This window comes from Heliangelus exortis, chromosome 1 (genome assembly GCF_036169615.1).
Source record: "Heliangelus exortis chromosome 1, bHelExo1.hap1, whole genome shotgun sequence".
In the NCBI taxonomy this organism is placed as follows: Eukaryota; Metazoa; Chordata; class Aves; order Apodiformes; family Trochilidae; genus Heliangelus; species Heliangelus exortis.
The window spans coordinates 139,724,000-139,742,317 of NC_092422.1; the positions used below are offsets into that span (position 1 = coordinate 139,724,000).

At 42.6% G+C, this 18,318-nt stretch overlaps 1 protein-coding gene across 1 annotated transcript in view; it reads right to left on the bottom strand.

The window, feature by feature from the left end:
- Positions 1-3,441: 3,441 nt before the first annotated feature.
- The window catches only part of ATP6V0A4 (ATPase H+ transporting V0 subunit a4), a 31,927-nt gene continuing 17,050 nt past the window's right edge, over positions 3,442-18,318 (bottom strand). Inside the window, exons 11-21 of the mRNA XM_071727630.1 lie at positions 17,860-18,010; positions 17,133-17,272; positions 16,671-16,828; positions 16,100-16,193; positions 14,277-14,395; positions 13,103-13,319; positions 11,471-11,578; positions 8,810-8,941; positions 6,951-7,068; positions 4,926-5,097; positions 3,442-3,854 (exon numbers count right to left, since the gene is read on the bottom strand). Of these exons, the coding sequence (XP_071583731.1) occupies positions 3,761-3,854; positions 4,926-5,097; positions 6,951-7,068; positions 8,810-8,941; positions 11,471-11,578; positions 13,103-13,319; positions 14,277-14,395; positions 16,100-16,193; positions 16,671-16,828; positions 17,133-17,272; positions 17,860-18,010 (1,503 nt within the window). The 3' untranslated portion in view covers positions 3,442-3,760. The remainder of the gene's footprint in view (positions 3,855-4,925; positions 5,098-6,950; positions 7,069-8,809; positions 8,942-11,470; positions 11,579-13,102; positions 13,320-14,276; positions 14,396-16,099; positions 16,194-16,670; positions 16,829-17,132; positions 17,273-17,859; positions 18,011-18,318) is intronic.

Here is an 18,318-nt window from a genome sequence, read left to right on the forward strand (position 1 = left end):
AAGCCATGAGCAGTGCCTAGGCACTGCAGCCACCAGCCCCTCTTTGGCCGAGTGAAGCCAACTCAGGTGCCAGCAGAATGAAAAAAATGAGGGCTGTTTATCTACTTTATCCTTCTGAATTTTCCTGACCAAGTAATAAACTGCAGAGTACATTCATGGTCGCAGTGATCCCAGCCTTATTATACAACAGATCTGAGCACTAGAAGTTGTGTTGACCAGTGAATCTGAGCTATGGGAGGTCTGTGTTCTTAACTAGGAGTATATATGTTAGTATTGGTGAAGGCCAGCAAAGATGCTGGGATGTTTTTTACCTCTCTCTTGTGAAGGTTCCCAAAATACTTCTGCTTTGAAATACATACAATGAGCTGGCAGCAATACTGCAGTAGTTTTATCAAAACATCTAACTCCTATGCTGAATCTCATGCTTCCAAGCATCAGGAAGACATCTCCTACCAACCAACATATGGTACTTCAGAGCCTTATTTTCCATCTTCTTAATAATATCTAATATTCAGAAACAGCCATCACTGGCATCAGCTGAAAGAGATGCAGGCTGCCAGATCCTGACAATTATGTTTTCATTGAAAAAACTTAGACAGCATGCGTGCAATTACAGGAGCATGCAGATGCTTGGGCATTGTAGCTTCCCAGCAGAGAAGGGAAAAAAATGATCAAAATACCAGTGAAATTCTCAGCCACAGAGATTTGCTTTCAGGCCCAGGTGTTTGGAACAAAGGAGTATTATGTCTATTGTGTGCTTTTTTAACTACCTCATGGTATTTTCATTGTTTGCCACAGAAATGAAAAAAATGGTCAGGGTGAAGCATGAATGGAAATGTTCACATGTGTGATAACTCCAGGAGAAACAAAAGAATGAGGTTGAGAAGTAAGGTCTCAGTGCTGGCATGATGGAAAGCCATCATATGGGTAAACACTGAGGAAAGCCTGGTTTGCTGCAGGAGTCAGAGGCCAGACTCCAAGAAACTATTGATTCCTGAAGTTTATGAAAGCTCTGTCCAAAACCCAGTTAATCATCACCAGTTCAGAGGGCCTAAGAGACTGCACAAGAACTTGATACCTGGCTTTCCTCATTCTCCACATCACCAAAGTCATCCTGGCAGGAGGGCCTGGCCACACACAGCAATGGCTCTCATGAGAAAAAAGAAGAGAGAATGAGTGTAAGTGACTGAAAACAGTGACTTTGTTATCCATTTCCCTTCGTACAGGGCCATTCACTGAGTTTTTTAATATGCATTTACCGTGAAGTCATATACCTCATGTCACCAGTTCTCAGAAACAAACACATTCCTACCAACAGGATGAACTTTGAATCCAGAAGCACCCATTGCTCCCTAGGCACCAATCCTGAGTCCACCCCAGCGGGGCCTGATGAGGTCCTGACTTGGGAAGAGGTCCCAGTCAAGTAATTATGAGTTACATCTCCCCCAACAATGGGTACAGTCCAGATAAATACACCAGGGTGTTGTACCAAGGTCTATTAGTCTGAAACAGTGGTCTCTGCTGGATCTTACCACATCTGGTGGCCACATTCCCAGCACCAGCTAGAAAACATGGTCCCAATTCAGCTTAGAAGCTGTGCAGGGGAACAAGAAGTGCCCTGCTCCAAAATCTTGCTCATCTTGTACAGGAAAACCTTTTAAAAACATGTCACTCTCTGGAACATATCTGGGTTTTTAAAGAAATCATAAAACAACACAGATGAAAATCAGGGCTTTCCTCAAAGTGTATAAGAAAAATGCCTTCCAGCAATACTTCATCTGAATGTTCCCTGATTATAAAAGTGGGCCTAGTACTCTTGTGGAGTGGGGAAGTGCCATCCCTGTACCACGAATGCTCAAGTGAGCCACAAGCACTGCTGTATTATTCAGTTGTGCACAGGAAGGGAGAGCTGAATACTGAATTAAGCCAAATGTTTGAATTGCTGTTCAGTACAGCAAACAATAGACCATCTTGTCATCTGCAGTATTCACAGGATAACTTGGTTTTCTTGCTTAAAATGTAAACTTCATACAAAACACAAAAACCCAAGAAGCTCTAAAAGGAACAGATATTCTATTTCAGGTAATCACCTTCTCAGTTACATTGCAATCACATGGAAGGGTGCAATAAAGATAAAATAGAGTTTGTGCAGAAAACCCACCCATTGTTTCATAAAATAAATTATTTTCTCTGTCTTTAGTAATGCGTAAAACTAGTTTGGTCTTTCTTGCTTCAAGACAGCTTTTCTCCTAAGTAGGAATAAGTGAAGTAGGCTGGAAGGAAGAAACAAAAGTGATGTCCATACACTGAGCAACTGTGACAACAACTGCCTTCACATCCATGTGTTTTTTGCTGTACTGTAGGTTACCCATGCCCTGGTGGGTATGCACGCAACCTTCAGGCAACTGGTGGCATGAAGCCATGCGTGGGGCAGAGACAAACTCCTGTGCTCACATCTCAGCCTCAGCTGCTGCTTCAAACCCAAAAAAACCAGAAAAAGGCTCATGGCAGTCTTGGCAATGAGTACCTAGTGGCAGTATTGCTTCTTGAGACCATAAGGGAAAAGTGGAAAATTCCTCTGCCTAGGGCTGTGTTTTCTCCCCTGTACCTGTAGCAGGAAGGTGGCTCTCAAGCCTGACTACTGCAGACTCATGGTCTGTGATGGCTATTGCCCTGTGTGTCCTGCTGGGAATACTCCCAAGGCAGACTTCTTTGATGGAGGTGGATATCAGGGATGTGAGGTTTGAAAATAGGGTTTATTTGGTTTATTCGGAAGGAAGGATTGTGATCTCCCAATCCACTGATGTGCTGTGCTGAGATTTTACATCCTCCATGGTTAAAAAAAAATAATAGCCTGTTATGATAAAGACTATTCAATTTGAAAGATTAGTAATTCATGAATATTTAGGAAAGATCACAGTGCATTGATATTCCAAATTAATCTTCACTGTTTTGATTCTCTTTTTTCTCTTCATTAGGTATTGGCATTTCTACACACTCTGCTTTGACAACCCACCTTGAAAAATACAGGACAGGAGGAGTCATCTTAAGTCTCTGCTGAGAAACAAGTCAATAGAGAGAAATAAATTGGCTGCCAATGTAGAAACTGGTTCACTCTTTTGTTTACACAGCTCAAAATTAACACTTCTGTTAAGTGATGATGAGTGCAAACTTCTATAATCCAGTGCTGTCAAGCCCAGGAGCAAATCAGATTAAAAGAGGGTTGTTGTAGTAAAGCAGGAAGAAAATTGCATGCCTGCAATATGATCTGTCTTTGAGTGAGTTTGCATTGTGTGCTAAATGAAGGGCTGCAATCTTACCAGAGACTTAATCGTTGTCATATGATCAACCACAGCTTGAAACAACAGCCAAAACATATTTTCCTCAGAAAGAAATATGTCTCAAAGACAAGGCAGTAAATGGAGCAAAACACACGAGAGCTGATTATTAATAACCAGTTTAATTCAAAAGCTGCATCTCCTCTTTTCAATCAAGCAGTAGACAGCTGACCCACTCAAATGCTGAGGACCCAATACTTGGCAAAAACATCAGAGGAAATACTCAGCCAAGGGTCCAGCCAGCCCAGCTGATGTAGTTCAGATACAGCAGTGTGAGTGCAGCTAGGGCATTTTCATCCACAGCTGCTCTTCTTTCAAGTGCCACATCCTACTCTGTTTCATCCCTCATACCTTACCCCACGGGTGAATGACCAGGAGAAAACAGAGCCTGGCCTGAGAAGGGAAGCAGTGATGCAGCAGTGTCACTCTTCTGTGGTGCCATCAATAATGCGCTTGAAGGAGAACGGACAAAATTTGTACCCAGCTCCCATGTAGAACTTGTTCTGGAACTCCACCCTGGGAAGGAGCAGAGGGGGCTGTCAGTGCTGTCCCTGGGTGGGATCTACTGCCAGGTGAGAGGCTGAAATGTCACCCATGGGATCCACGAGAGATGATGGCCTCTGAGCTGGGAATGCAGGCTGCTTCTGGAGCCAGCAATGAGACACAGGCAGCCCAGAGAGCAACCCAGCACTCATCAGCTTTGACTGTCAACCAGTCAGTCTGGAAACACTCCTTATGAGGACATTGCCTGCCTGCTAAACTGCTTCCAGCAGCTCTGGGAGCTGGGATGACCACCTACTGGTTTCACACTGAGGGGACACAGACATCTTCCCCTCCTTACTCAATGAGAAGAAGCTTGACCAAGGTTTGCCTTGGCAATGCTTGTGGTGAGACATGAAGGCCACAGCTTGGGTGCTCCTGCAGAATGCCAAATTATGGTGGTGGTGGTGAAGGGCAATTTGTCACCTTGGTGTTACTTTGGTAAGTACTAGCCTGATGGTGCATCCACACTGCTCTCCTAGCCTGGACTGATGTCTAGTTAAGGCAGACATGAGCTAACTGGAAACTTGTTTGCCACAAAGCCAAACCAGCCTGGAGCTCAGCCTGGGCTGGTAGCACAAGCACTGACCCAGGTTTTCAGGAGGTTTTGCAGCTTTGGATGAACTTCTGTTGCCATAGGTTGTCTCCAGCTGTCTTGTTTGATGGTAACCCTGGGAGGGATACACAACCAGTGGTGTGGCTGTGGTGCCTTCAGGCCTTATCATGCAAGTCAAGGTGGCCATGGTAGCCCTGTATGTTTACCAGGGCAGAAGTGCAGGTTGCCATTTACCACGTGTGCCCACAGCCAGCACAGCCAGAGGAAAATGGGCGGGTTTCCCCAGGGAACATTTCAAAGATGGAGCATGGAGTTCTGTCCTCCCTTTGGAGAAATCTCCCCTTACTTCATTTGCCAAAGGGTACTGATGCCCTATGTGTAGGTACAAGCACAACATACCTACACTGTCTAGTGTGTGGCCACCTGTTTCCACAGCCTGATCCCTCCCAGAAACTGCTCCAGAAAAAGCTCCAGAAGACCACCCCACCTACCAGTGCAGACGCAAGGCATGCAGAAAGGCTGAGAGCCCCTCCATGACAAGCAAGATGGCTACAGTTAGCACTGCAAATGCTGCAAAGATGATGAAGATGGCAATGATGCCAGCCCAGCTGCCACTGCTCAAACCATTGTGCATCACCATGCTCCAAAGGACCTCTGACAGCTCTGCAAAAGGAAATAAAGGGAAAACTGGGATGAGCAATAGGTGTGGACAGACACATCACACAGTCTGGCAGCTTATCTGTTTTTCCTGGTTAGATGAGATGGCATGGGATAAAATGTCCATTACAGTAATCATGTACGTGTCCATAAAATGTACATGACAATAATCATGTATGGCCATGCTGCCTCTTCATGCTGACTAAGGAAGCAAAGTGGATGTTTCCTACCTGCACACTACCAAGACTGCTATTACCTTGGCATGGTAGATTCATCAGAATGATTTGCACCTCTTTAATAAAGAGAGAAAATAGGCAGCATGCAGAGCTATCCAGGACTGCTTGCTGCTAAATCCCAGTGAACATGATTGATTGACATAGTCAATACATGTGTAGATTAGGTTACAAGTTATACTGATTGATGCTAGCCAAGATCCACAGGAGATGTAATTCTCATTTGTTTTCTAAACCTCTTCACTTAGGGTGTCATGGAGAAGCTGCATTGCAAAGAAAATAAAAAAAAGCAACTGGTTGGTCCCATCCAAGGCAGGTTATATTAGTGTTTAGGTTGCTTGTGTGCTTTTGACCTTTTTTCCCTGCACAAGTTAATGTCAAAGTTCACAGCACTGGTATATATGATGTATCCTGTCAGCTCAGTAACATAGCCCTAACTTCACTACCCTATTCATGCAGGGTAGATTCAGGAATGAGCGGTTTTCCTCTTGTGGTACAGGTGAAGCAAGAACCTAGCCCAACTCTTCTCCATCCAGATGATCCAGCCCTTGTTTCAGATCACTATTTTGCCAGTCTTTGGTCCCTGAGCCACATGCAGCTGCAATGACTTGTTACTTCAGGTGACAACAGATGCCAGGGTTCTCCTGCAACTGCTGCCTTCAGGAAATACACTCCTGCCAATACCATCTTAAAATTAATATGGTGGTTTTCCAGGCAGAGTTCTGATATAAGGCATAGAATGGCCCTTAGTTAAGTTTTAGTTGGTTTATTTTATTTTATTTTATTTTAACCCATCCTCCATGTAAAGCTAATGTCTATTAGCTTTCACTCAACCTCTTTTAAGCTCATCTCTCTTCCAAGAAGTACAGCTCACCCCTGTCAGTTCATGATATACTCCTTTTGGTTTTGTTTCTTGTGTTCCCAATTCTTTACAGCAGATGCAACTCCTAGCCAAAGGCAGTACAGTAATATTAATTTAAAGCATTTCAAAAAAATTAGGATTGAAAACCTGGAATTATTGCCTGAAGCAATTTCTAGTATTTGAGCATTTGTTTTTGACTTAAATCAAGCTAGAAGACATTGAAATTTGTACATTTCTCATGGAATGTGAGGTTCCACTAATTCTTTCTGGGAAAAATCCCAGTGAAAATTACAAATTCCAGGAGTTCTTGAACCAAAGCTCTTCTTTCTAGCTTGATGAACCAAAACAAAGTAACCGTTTCAAGTAATTTTGACATTCACACATGCACCCGCAGGGTATCACAAGTGCCTCTTGGGAAGTGAAGCTATGGTTCCCATAGTGCCTTTATCTCTATGAGATGGACTACCCATTTGGACTGTACCTCCCACCATGCCACATACCATGGGGACCACCACACAGCATGGTAAAGGGGCCTCAGGCAGTAAATGCACTCAGGATCTGCCAGGGATCACCACTGGAAACTGAGCTGGCCACTACGGCTTGGATTGATCTGACCTAGAGCAAAACATTCTGAGACACAGACACCCAGAGGGAGACCTTTGATTCCACAGAGAAGTTTGCAGCAATAATGAAAGACTTCAGAAGCATGGAGTGATCAGCATAAAGTTGCTAGTGAGGTAAGTAACAGGCAGTCAGTCACTCACCTGCATGGGCTAAGCTCAGCGCCCAGAGCCGCAAGTAAGATGCTGTGTTGGAGATGCAGCCAAGGCAGTATTCAATGGTATGGATAGCTTGATGGACAAATATATCTCCAAAATTGAACTGAAATAACATAAAAACAAATGCATTTTCTTAGTTTAGGGCTTCCTAGTTAACAGAGAAATACTCCACCACAAGGCTCTTCATACTCCTTCCTTTTCCTTTCTACGTCCTGAGCAACACAAAGGTAGAGAGATAAAGAGAACACTCTGACAGTGTCAGTTCTGTATGATCTTCCATTCACCTTGGAGAAACAGAATTCCAGTGAAAAACAAATATTCAGGAACCAGCTCTTGTTCTAGTCTTACAATTTCAAATCTCTAGGTGTCAGTGCAATTTTATGATTTATTATAAAGATATAAATTCTGATATAAAGTAGAGGTTTTCAGACTATCTGCCTACCAGTATACACATTTTGGGAGATATCACTAAATAAGCTTATTTTCAAAGACTGTGAAGCTTGTGTGTGACTGGGTGTCCTGGTTTGGGCCAGGATAAAGGTGATTTTCTGTCTTGTACTTTTGCTCTCAGCTAAGTCTCTTGTAAGTAGTTGCACTTGCTGAAATTAACAGCAAGTTTCTCAGACAGTGTGTGCTTCTAGGACTGGTAACACTCAATGTTTATAGTTACTGCTAGAGACTGGTGTGCAGAGCCAAGGACACTGCTCAGCTCTGAGGAACATTTTACCCTCCAGGAGGATAAAGTGGTCCCACCTGCAGTCCTCCTTTGGGGAGGAACGGACAAGATAGATGCCAGAATTGACCAAACAGAGTATTCCATCCCATATACGTCATACTCAGTATAAATTTGAGGCATCACGAGGGCTGAGCCATGCTTCCAGCTGCCTGTCCTTCCTGCTTCCCTTCCTTCACCCGGTATCCTGGAAGGATTCCGTCCATTCACCTGCCTGTGGTCCTGATCCGTGCCAGCCCTTATCTGTGTGTTCCTGCCTCCAGTTCCTGACTGCTGCTGACTCCAGGAGTCCAGCCTGGACTTTCCCAGGGCTGCCCTGCAGCCTCGGTGGTGACATGAGAGTTATTGGGGGAAAAGAGGGGAAGGAACGTGGTATAAATTTTCCTGTATATTTGTATATATTTAGTAATTTTTCCTATTTATCATTACTGTTTCATTAAAGTTGTGTAGTATAGTTTCCAACCCATAAATCTCTCTCCCTTATTCTCTCTCCTTTCTTCATCAGGGAGGAGAGAGAGATTAATAGAGAACATCTGTCACTCAGTTTAATTGCCGGGCCAGTGTTAAAGCGTGACACTGGGAACAGTCTTCCCCTATCCCTATCCAATATTGTTAGTATTCCAAACTGCTACAAACATTTTTGTCACTTTTTTAATGGTGTCGCTGCACACTGCAGAAGCCCTTGACAAATATCAGCCAAAAGAAAAATTTTCTCCATAGCCAACACTGGAGGCTGCCAAGTTCTAAACACCCCTTTGCAATTTAAAGGAAGGAGAACTTAAACTGACTCTTGGGAAAGGCTTGACCTTCTCTGTGTGCATTGTGAGAGAACTACACCTAGAGAAACAAAAGCTTGAGGTTTGTAAGAATGCTTGCCCTCACCAGGGAGCTCAAGGTTTATAAGAAATCCAGCCTGCACCAGACAAAACTAAAAGAAAAAATTAGAGTGATTTGTTCTATGAATATTCAAAGTTTACTCTGTTTGGAAACACAAACTGTTGCAACAGTGTGTCTTGGTATTGTGTTAAAAAGAAGGTCTGGCAACTGTGCAAAAGCCTTCTGCTTGACTTTGTGTCTTCTACTATTGTGTCTGCCTGAATAATTGTCTTACCTCTTCATCTTCGTCATGTTCTCCATGGCCACCATTGTGATGTTCATGAGAAGCTTTCTTGGAGTGATTGGTCTCTGGGTCACCTATGTCATTTTCCCTTCCAGGGCTTTCTGAGATGGCTTGAGACTGAATCTTTCAGAAAAACAAATGTATTATGTCTTTTGTTTCATGCTACAGGTTGATACCAAAATGAAGCAGACCATGACACAGAACTCCATCAATAACCTCATGATGGGTGGCATATTAAGGACTATATCATGAACACTGGGACAATTTCAGCTGTAGACAATCACCACGGATCACAGAAACTGAGTATTCCTACTGAATGGCTAATTATGCTTAAATATTTTCTTCTAGAGCATCTGCCAGTGATTCCAACTAATCTGGAGCTACTTTCTACTGTCAAAATCCACACTTTATACCCACCAGAAGAAGGCCCATCACTTTTGATACATGGGAAAACAGAGGCACATTAAAACTGATGATCTCAATTAGATGGGTGCAAATCAAAGTAGCTAGCATCAGCTGAAAGAAAAACAGAGCCTGAGAGGATCAGGTGGTTTGATGAAGGTCACAGAAATGCAGGCAGAAACACAATTCAGATCTCTTGGTTAGCTTGAAATTGGCAAAAGTGTTGTAACAACCAAGTTTCTCTCCTGTAATCATTCTTCACAGAGCTTTTCTAAAGGTCTGAACAACTTGATGTGAGCCTTACTCCAGAAATGACGCACAGGACAAGAATATTATAATATCAATATTATGATGCAGCATAACCAATAAAGGACTATTAAGTTCTATTAGGTTCTGCCCTGTCACCCTTTATAGCTTCCAGCAGGTTTCATGGTCAAGGTCTCATGATAACATATTGTTTCCTCTTGCAGCAGTAATCATTGTCACACCCACTTGATCTTTGCTTTACCTGAATGTCAGTATAGAGAACAGATTTTGTTGCAAACATATAAATCTGGGTAAATGTAAGATGTGATCAGACAGCTAGCATATGAAAATTAGGAAGAGCAATACAGGAGCATAATAGGAGGTGGGGAAAACCTGTCAGATGTTACTAGCACAAAAGCAGGAGATGGAGTCAACTATGTCAAATTTTCATCCAAATCCCAGAAGAATGACAAAATAAGAAATTACAGTGTAGAGGCAGGGCTGCAAAGGTCTCCTGGGGACCTGACTTTCAGTTATAGGTCAGAAGTGACTGGGTTGGAAAAGGTCATGCAGCACTAGCAACATCTCTTTCTTCAAATGGAAACATCTGTGCCCTATAAAAGGTACTCCAGGCACTAACTCCAGCTACAAAGAGAAGTAAATCCTGACAGACAAGTAAAGTCCTGTTAGCATAATAAATGAGAGAATTAATGAACAACTGGGAAAGTGCAGCTGCCACAGTTACATGCTGAAGAGCTGGGCAAACCACAGAGCCCAGGGGAAGGAGGGCTCTGTTAATGTGAAGGCAATCACTTAGGGGAGAAAGTACTGCTGGAAAGCAGGCAACAGCTTTTAAGTCAAGCAACTCATCCAAGCAGTGATGATCTCTCAAAGGCCAGGAGTAATGCAGATGTCTAGTTCCTACAGAGGAGCCAACTAATGGTTAGCTGTGGTCTTTTCCCTCTCTTGGCTTTGCCAGCACTTCAGTCTTTCTAAGTCTTCTTTGGTTTTGGATATGGCATTTCAAAAGAACTCAGTGTTAACCTAACTCCTCTCCCAAAAAATAGAGTATGGCCCTGTGAGCAAAGCTCCTGCTTCCTATCTAGGTGGATCAACCATACATCCATAGAGGTAGTCTCAGTGCATGTGCCATAAGACACAGTTTGAAATCACCAGAGAAATTGAGATTGGAGAGAAGCAGAATTAGATCATAGCAAACACTTTTTTTTGGGGTCTTTTTTGGGGTCTGTTTCCTCAGCTTTGCTTTTGCTGTACTGAACTCCCTTGCCTGATCCGTATGGATTGAGAAAAGCTCTGAGAAGAACTTGGGTGTGTTGGCTGATGGCAAGCTGGACATGGACTGGCAATGTGTGCTCACAGCCCAGAAAGACAACAGTCTCCTGGGCTGCATCAAAAGAGCAGCAGTCAGCAGGTCAAGGGAGATAATTGTTCCCCTCTACTCTGCTCTCATGAGAGCCCACCTTGAGTACTGTGTCCAGTTCTAGAGCCCCCAACAGACAAAGAACAGGAAGCTGTTGGACTAAGCTCAGGGAAGGGCCATAAAGATGAACAGAGGGTTGGAGCATCTCTTCTATGAAAAAAAGCTGAGAGAGCTGGGGTTACTCAGCTTGGAGAAGAGAAGGCTCCAGGGAGATCTTATAGCAGCCTTTCTGTACCTGAAGGGGCTACAGGAAAGCTGGAGAGGGACTTTTTACAAGGGTAAATGTAGTGGTAGGACAAGTAATGGTTTCAAACTAAAAGAGGGTGGATTTAGCTTAGAAATTAGGAAGAAATTCCTGTGAGGGTGGTGAGACACTGGCACAGGTTGCCTAGAGAAGCTGTGGACGCCCCCTCCCTGGAAGTGTTCAAGGCCAGGTTGGATGGGGCTTTGAGCAACCTGGTCTAGTGGGAGGTGTCCCTGCCCATGCAGGGGGATTGAAACTAGATAATCTTTAAGGTCTGTTCCACCCAAAAACCATTCTATGATTCTATGATATCCCTTACCATGCGCTGTGCTTTCTGGTGGTTGGCTCGGAGAACGAAAGGTTTAATTAGAAGCATCCAGGGAACCGCAATCAAAGCAAATATGACCAAAAAAGTCTGTACTTCTTTCTTAAAGACAAAACAACAAGAAGGGCAAAAAGTTACTTGACTTCCTTTAGATTTATGGTTAGAAACCTGATTCTATACGATGGTACTTTTAAAAAAATAAAACAGATCTAATCCCTGTGTCAGTTGAAGGTCCTCTGTATGTAAGGACATGAAAATAAATGTATACTCCATAAAGTACTGTCAGCTAGAGATGGTTGGAGACTTGGAGATGAAAGGGTTTCATGTTGGAAAGGGTTAATTTGCCTAACCCCAGTGTTACTGACTTGAACCTGGCTCTCCAGTGTCCCATGTGAATGTCCTAACCACTGGGTGAGGCTGTCTTTGATCAAAATAAAAATGCTGCACTAAGAGCCAAGTCATTCAAGTCTTCCCCTGGCAAGCAGTGAATCCAGGATTTGTTGTACATTTGCAGTTCCAGGACAAAATTGTATCCCCATAGTTTAGGTCTAATAACATATTGGCTGCACAATATAAGGTGTTCTTTTTGCAGTATGCTGCCTCAATTGCCAGTCGTAACATAACTGTTTATACTTTTTTAAAAAAAACAACAAAACAAACAAAGAAAACACCAAACTATAACTTCTGCATTTTTTAAAAAGCTGGCTCTGATCTTTGATCATCTTATGGCTGGTCTTGTACAATCTTGTACAATCTGTGCAGGTAGAAAGCACACAGCTATTAGTGAGGAAGGGGGATAGGAATATAAGAAAAAAAATACCATCTTAGAAAGGCTTTGTGTTTTTACAATGCAAAATGTTATCTCAAGATTTTCTGTAGGCTGGGAAAACTGTGTTTAAAATGGCCTTAATGCAGTTACTTGGAAATGATCAGAGCTCTCTACCCGCTCCCTCATACTGAAGTGCCAGTGTATAACTGTATAGATATACTGTATAGACACATACACCTCCTTGTAGATTCTTCATTAATGATGTTTTATGTAAAATCATGCAAGAAAAAAAAATCCCTGTTCTGAGCAAATAAGTAGATATGATTTTATAAGGAGTTCTCTCTTGGGAGGGTTTTTTTTTTTTATTATTTTTTAAAGTGAGCCCCCCAGAGGAGTTATTTCTGACAAAAATTTTTCTGCCACAAAATCCTCTAGCTACTTCAAATTTCTAGCTGAAAACAAAGTTTTCAAGTTTTCCAAGGAAGAAATAAGAAATTATCAAGGAAATAAGATGCCTACTTTGTCTCTAGTATCATGTTATGACTTAAAGACAGCACATCTTTAATACACAGGTTCTCATCCATGGTCACTCTTCCTTTCTTCCCCAAAATTACCTGAAACTTCATCATCACTATTGTAAGGATGACTCTAACCATGAGGTTTCCTCTGCATCGTGGACTTCTCTGTCCTACCTGTCCACAAAGCCAACATAAATACCAGAATAACAGATTTCTCTTACGTGACTGGCATTTGTGATTGAGCTATTGAGCCTGTTTCCCATCTTTTTGCCTGCTCTCCACAAGACCCGCTGAGAATCCAAAGCCAGCTACAGTGTATTCAAGCTGCTTGATTCATACCTGGTGCTTGTATAATGGAGCATTTGATGTGTCACTGTAATTGAACAGAAACATATTGATGAAGTGGATGAGGATGCTCGGGGCGATCTGGGATGAGTGGACATCAAAATGGCACCATTTGAAAATAATCATGAAGACCAAATAGCCAAACAGAGAGATCATAAAAATCATTTCTGGAATGAACTGAAGGATAATGTTTATGTATCTCTTGAAGTATCTGGAAAGAATCAAGAAAGGTAGCTACAATTAATACAATGAGTATCAATGCAGGATTGCATCCAAGTAGGGCAGTACTTCTAGGTCCATGTAGTCTATGGAAAATAACATTATAAACATACAGCTATCACTAGAAGAAGAAAGAAATCTATTATTGCTGTCCTTATAAATTAAAACCATAATTTAAATACAAAATCTTTGTCATACTTATTCCCTCCAGGTTTTTGTACTCGATCTACCAGTATTTCAGCACCTCAAAAGATTAATATTGAAAAAAAACCCAGTTTTTAAAAAAATGGCTAATTTACAAAGTTAGGCATTTTACACTGAGGAGGGTCAGAACCAGGTGTAGAAGGTGTAGAAACAGTTCTGTAGGGGAAGTCTCCTCTCTGTCATCTGCAAACACTTTCCAGCCTTGAAGGTCACTACACACCTTCCAGCTTTGGAGAATCTCTCAACACAGTAGTGTAAGGCCCTCCACTTTATCATAATTCCTTAATTTTTGTTCCAAAATACAGAAGCAGAGGTACTGACATGCACACCCAGAGATCCTGGCCAAAGGCTCACTAATTCAGGAGAAAAGAGCACGCACACTATGTAAGATTTCAGTGCGCTTTGGAGTTTGTCTTTCAAGACAAAAATTACGAATATTGAGAGATGATTTTTATTTTTAATTTAGTTTACTTTGGTATTTCAGCAGAATCAAGAGTATGAGAGAACACAAATAAGAGAGATTATCCAAGAGAATATTTGCAATGTGACAGCTGTCCTTTGGCCTCAGCACTCTGCACCAACAGTAGCATGAGTCAGTCAGTGTATGGGGCATTTCTACTTCCACAGGGGAAAGGGCAAAATTCAAGTCATCAATCTGAACATACGAGGTTTTCTCTGCATGAGGGATTTATTTAGGGATAAACATTTGGGTACTGCAGTGATGGGCTTTGTGAAACAAACTTACATGTGGTTGAAGAGACCAAGTGTCACCCCAAAAACCATGTGCACAATGCCTATGACAACCGACATCTTCATTTTGTAGGAGTTCAGGAAAGTCAGCTTGTTCGATGCAATATTCCAGATCTTTGGGAAGAGTAGCAGAAAGAGAGAAGAACAAGATTTTCAGGTGTTAGCTCAGTAACAGATTTGGGAAGTTGTTGCTTTAATGCCACCAATATGCTCCTCCCAGTACTACTATTAATAAAACAAGCAACAGAAATTTAGATGTTCCTGACAGTACATTTCACTCATCTGAAGGTATAAAATATTATCCTCATTTAACAGAAGAAACCAGGGATTTAAAATGATGTAGTGACTTTGCTTCAATCCTCCAGAAACCTATGCAAAGGCTGGTAGCAGAACCTTCAGTTCTACTAGAGAACTGTTCAGTGTCATTCCTTGCCCCTTCACTAAGTCATCTCCTTTAGCAAAGGTGGAAAAACATGAGAAAATCCTGAAATTTGTTCCACCTTCACCAGAGAAGTATGGAGGGCAGAGCATTTTCAGAGTTTTTGCTTGAATAAAAAAACCAGCTCATTCTAGCTGTTTGACCATGGAGATCAGATTATTGCCTGTCTCTCTGCAGTAACTTTTCAGTTGTGTTAGGACAGTAACTGTATGCTGCTTCTCCTGGCTTTTTTATGCTACAGAGCTCCAGGATTCCTTGTCCTTCCTTCTAAAACTGGATCTCAAAGTATTCTGACCCCAAAGATGGTAAATAGATACCTCTTTTTTGAAATTACCTTCAGAAAAAGGAGGGAAGACAATTACTTGGACCATTAGCTTATGTGTTTTTGATGTGGTTTGCCTCTTTTATGGCTATGGAAGAGACTACCTAACCTCCTCAGCTCATGGTGACCCTTTCGCAAGATACGCCTCAGCCATCCTGACAGTTTTTGAAAATTAAAAAAGCCATACACTCTTCCAAGCAGATGACAGGGATGATTTCCACAGGGAGGGTTATGTAAGGGCTGTGGCTTTCCAGTTGACCCCTTCCCTGCCAGCACTTGTTCAGCCACTCCTCCCCCCTAGCCCCTTTTGAGCAGGCAGCAGCCAGGGTGGAAGGGGGGCTAACCTGGGTTAATATAAATTAGGGACATGCTGGGGCAATGTACAGAAAACTCAGCTTCTTCTGTTCTGACTTCCTGAACTGGACTGCCCATGTCCTGGAAATAGCTTTAAAGCTCGGTTTGTGAAAAACTTATTACATTGTCAAAGTACTACTACTTCTCCTCTGCAAACCAGGATAAGGCAGTGTTTGTGACCAGCTGAAATGAGCACAGCCAGCAGAACAGAGTCTAACTGGGGAATATGAAGACTGAAAGAGGAAAGCTACATTTCAATACATGATAAAGACAGAATGGCAAAAAAGAGGAATGGGACACAAAGGAGAAAATGAGAAGAAAATGTGAATAAGGTAACTAATACTGATATATGACAAATAGATTGCAGGGAAATCAGGACGTCGCTTTCAGACTTGTGAGGTAGCTCAGGAATGGGTTAAGTACCCAGGCCTGGTGACAGATCAGAGACTGCAGCACAAGACCACTCTCCAGCAAAATCAAAGTCCCTTCCTGCTTGCCATTTTGCTGCTGCCTGTGCAAAACTGTCAGTGTTATATTCCCTTGATCACTAAAGAAAAGCATCACAATACTACGTAAAGAATAGGCAAATAGCAAGAAGTACAGAGCACTGCTTCAGGAGAGAGAGCAGGGAGCTACTGATGTACCTTATATGTAGAAACAGGATTGAAATACAAATTATTTTGGAGCAATTTAATTTAATTACCGGATCTATTCCAAATGGATATGGATTTCCAGAGTAGACTCCTGGGACTGCCGGATCCAGCTCTAGCATTGTATTGTGCAGAAGCACATCCTTACTACAAGAGAAAAGGGAAATGACCTTTACAGCTTAATTTCACTGCATATGGTATACGGTAATATATATGGCAAGCCAATGGTATATTTATGTGAGATGAAATGAGAACTACCACGCCAGCTCCAGCCTTCTTGTGAGCAGTTATTCTGGGCTTACATGGACACACTTGTGTGTATAAATAGGTCCAACACAATGACAGTCTCCATTACAATGATAATTCTCTATGCATCAGTCCTGGACACCTGCAAGTTTTTATGCACATCCGTGCCTGAACAAACAGGCATGTTCCTGAGGACTTCACATCTCCATTTCAATAGTGAATTTGTCTGTGTCAGACAAAACCTCTGATTCATTCATGACTGCACCCACAGAAGGGAGCTCTTCCCTTCCCCACACAGGCAGTTGCTGTATCTTTCTTTCAAAGCCTATGTGCTCCATTCGATGCGTTTTCACTTGTTGCCCACATTTAGTCACTTACTTCCAAGTGTTATTTTTAAACATGGGGATGATATGCCAGGAAGAGCCAAAGATGTTGAATGATTTGGAGAAGCAGTCGTTGTAGATGAAGCCAGTGTACACAGAGAATATGCCCATGAGCAGGATCAGGTAGCGCCCACTGAAAAATGTGTTCCAGATCTGTGAGGAGGGAGAAGGCAATGCCAGGGATCAAAGCCCCTGAAGTCTCATGCAACTGTGGGCCTCAGCCAACAGAAGATACGACTGTACTAATCTCTTTCTGAATATCTACAATTATTAACTGATATAATGGTTTCTTGTACCCATCTAGGTCTCTGTGTAGAAGTAGAAAGGATTACTTGCTAAATCTCTGCCTCACGAGCATCTTTGAAGGATCTTCCTTCAGCTGGATGCCCCCCTTATCAAATGGGGATGATGAGCCTTTTTCTATGCTGATAAGGTGCATCAGCTCTCAGGTACTCACTTCATTAGTGCTTTTCTGAGCAAGAAGGCTCTTCTCATTAATTACCATCCAGAGTGCAAATCCCAGCATGACAGCACCATGGCCACAATCCCCAAACATCACCGCAAACAAGAAGGGGAAGGTAATAATAGTGTATGGAGCTGTAGAAAGAAAAAAACGAGAAGCTCAGCACCTCCTAGACAAAAAGATCTCAGCAGAGAAGGGCTCCACCCATCATACCATTCCTCACAGCTGCTACCTTAAAGGCCTCCACAATCCCTTCCCTAATCACCACACAACCAGATCTAGTGCAGAAGTAGCTTAGCCACCTGGAAGACTCTAGGTTTCTCTTCATTTTCATTGGTTTCTCTGGGATTCTCTACAACTGTTTCACACTCTTCTCAGGTCCTTTTGGATTTTTGCTTTGCCTCAGCATGGTAAATTCCACCTATATTTGACTTGTGATCTTAGGTCTTTTCCTCAGTGCTGCTACCTCCCCATCAGTTCCCTCCCCATCCTTATTTATGCAGTTCATTATTCCTGCCACAATCAGTGTCTGAAGACCAAGAACCAAACCCTTTGCCTGGGATAATCCATGCATATGTACCAAGCAGTACAATTTTTTACCAGCAGAAAATATTGTTCTCATTTCTCAATCATCAGTGACTTCATGTTTCAGGGTGGCAGAGCTCAAAGGCTTCACTTTGCCTCTAGCACGTCAGGTGCAGATAGCTGCATGGATTGTCACCTGGATTCAGCTCCCTGTAGTTGCCCACACCATATGCATCCACAATGTTCTGAAATCCAGCTGTGAACTTGTTGGTCCTGTTGAAGGTGGGTGGTGCTACCCTGGTGCGTACAGTAGTCAGGATAGGAACAATAGTAGAACCACTGCGCTCCTGCAAATGCAGTGACAAGGACAGATACAGTCAGGGTACAGCCAGGGTAGCAAAGAAAAACTTGTCCCACAGCACCACAGCCTGTGTCCAAAAGTGTACAGGCAGTAACACGAGATCTGGGTTCAAGAGTGCTATATCACAATCCTTTTTCTAATATTCAGACTTTTCCAATTTCAGTGCTATTGATATGTTCAGGTAAAGCTGCCAGCACTGCTGACTCTTGTGGGTCAGCTACAAACTTGCTAGGATTTAATGCTGACCCTCAGCTCCCCAAGGCCAAGAGATCATGCGACAACCTCAACTTTAAT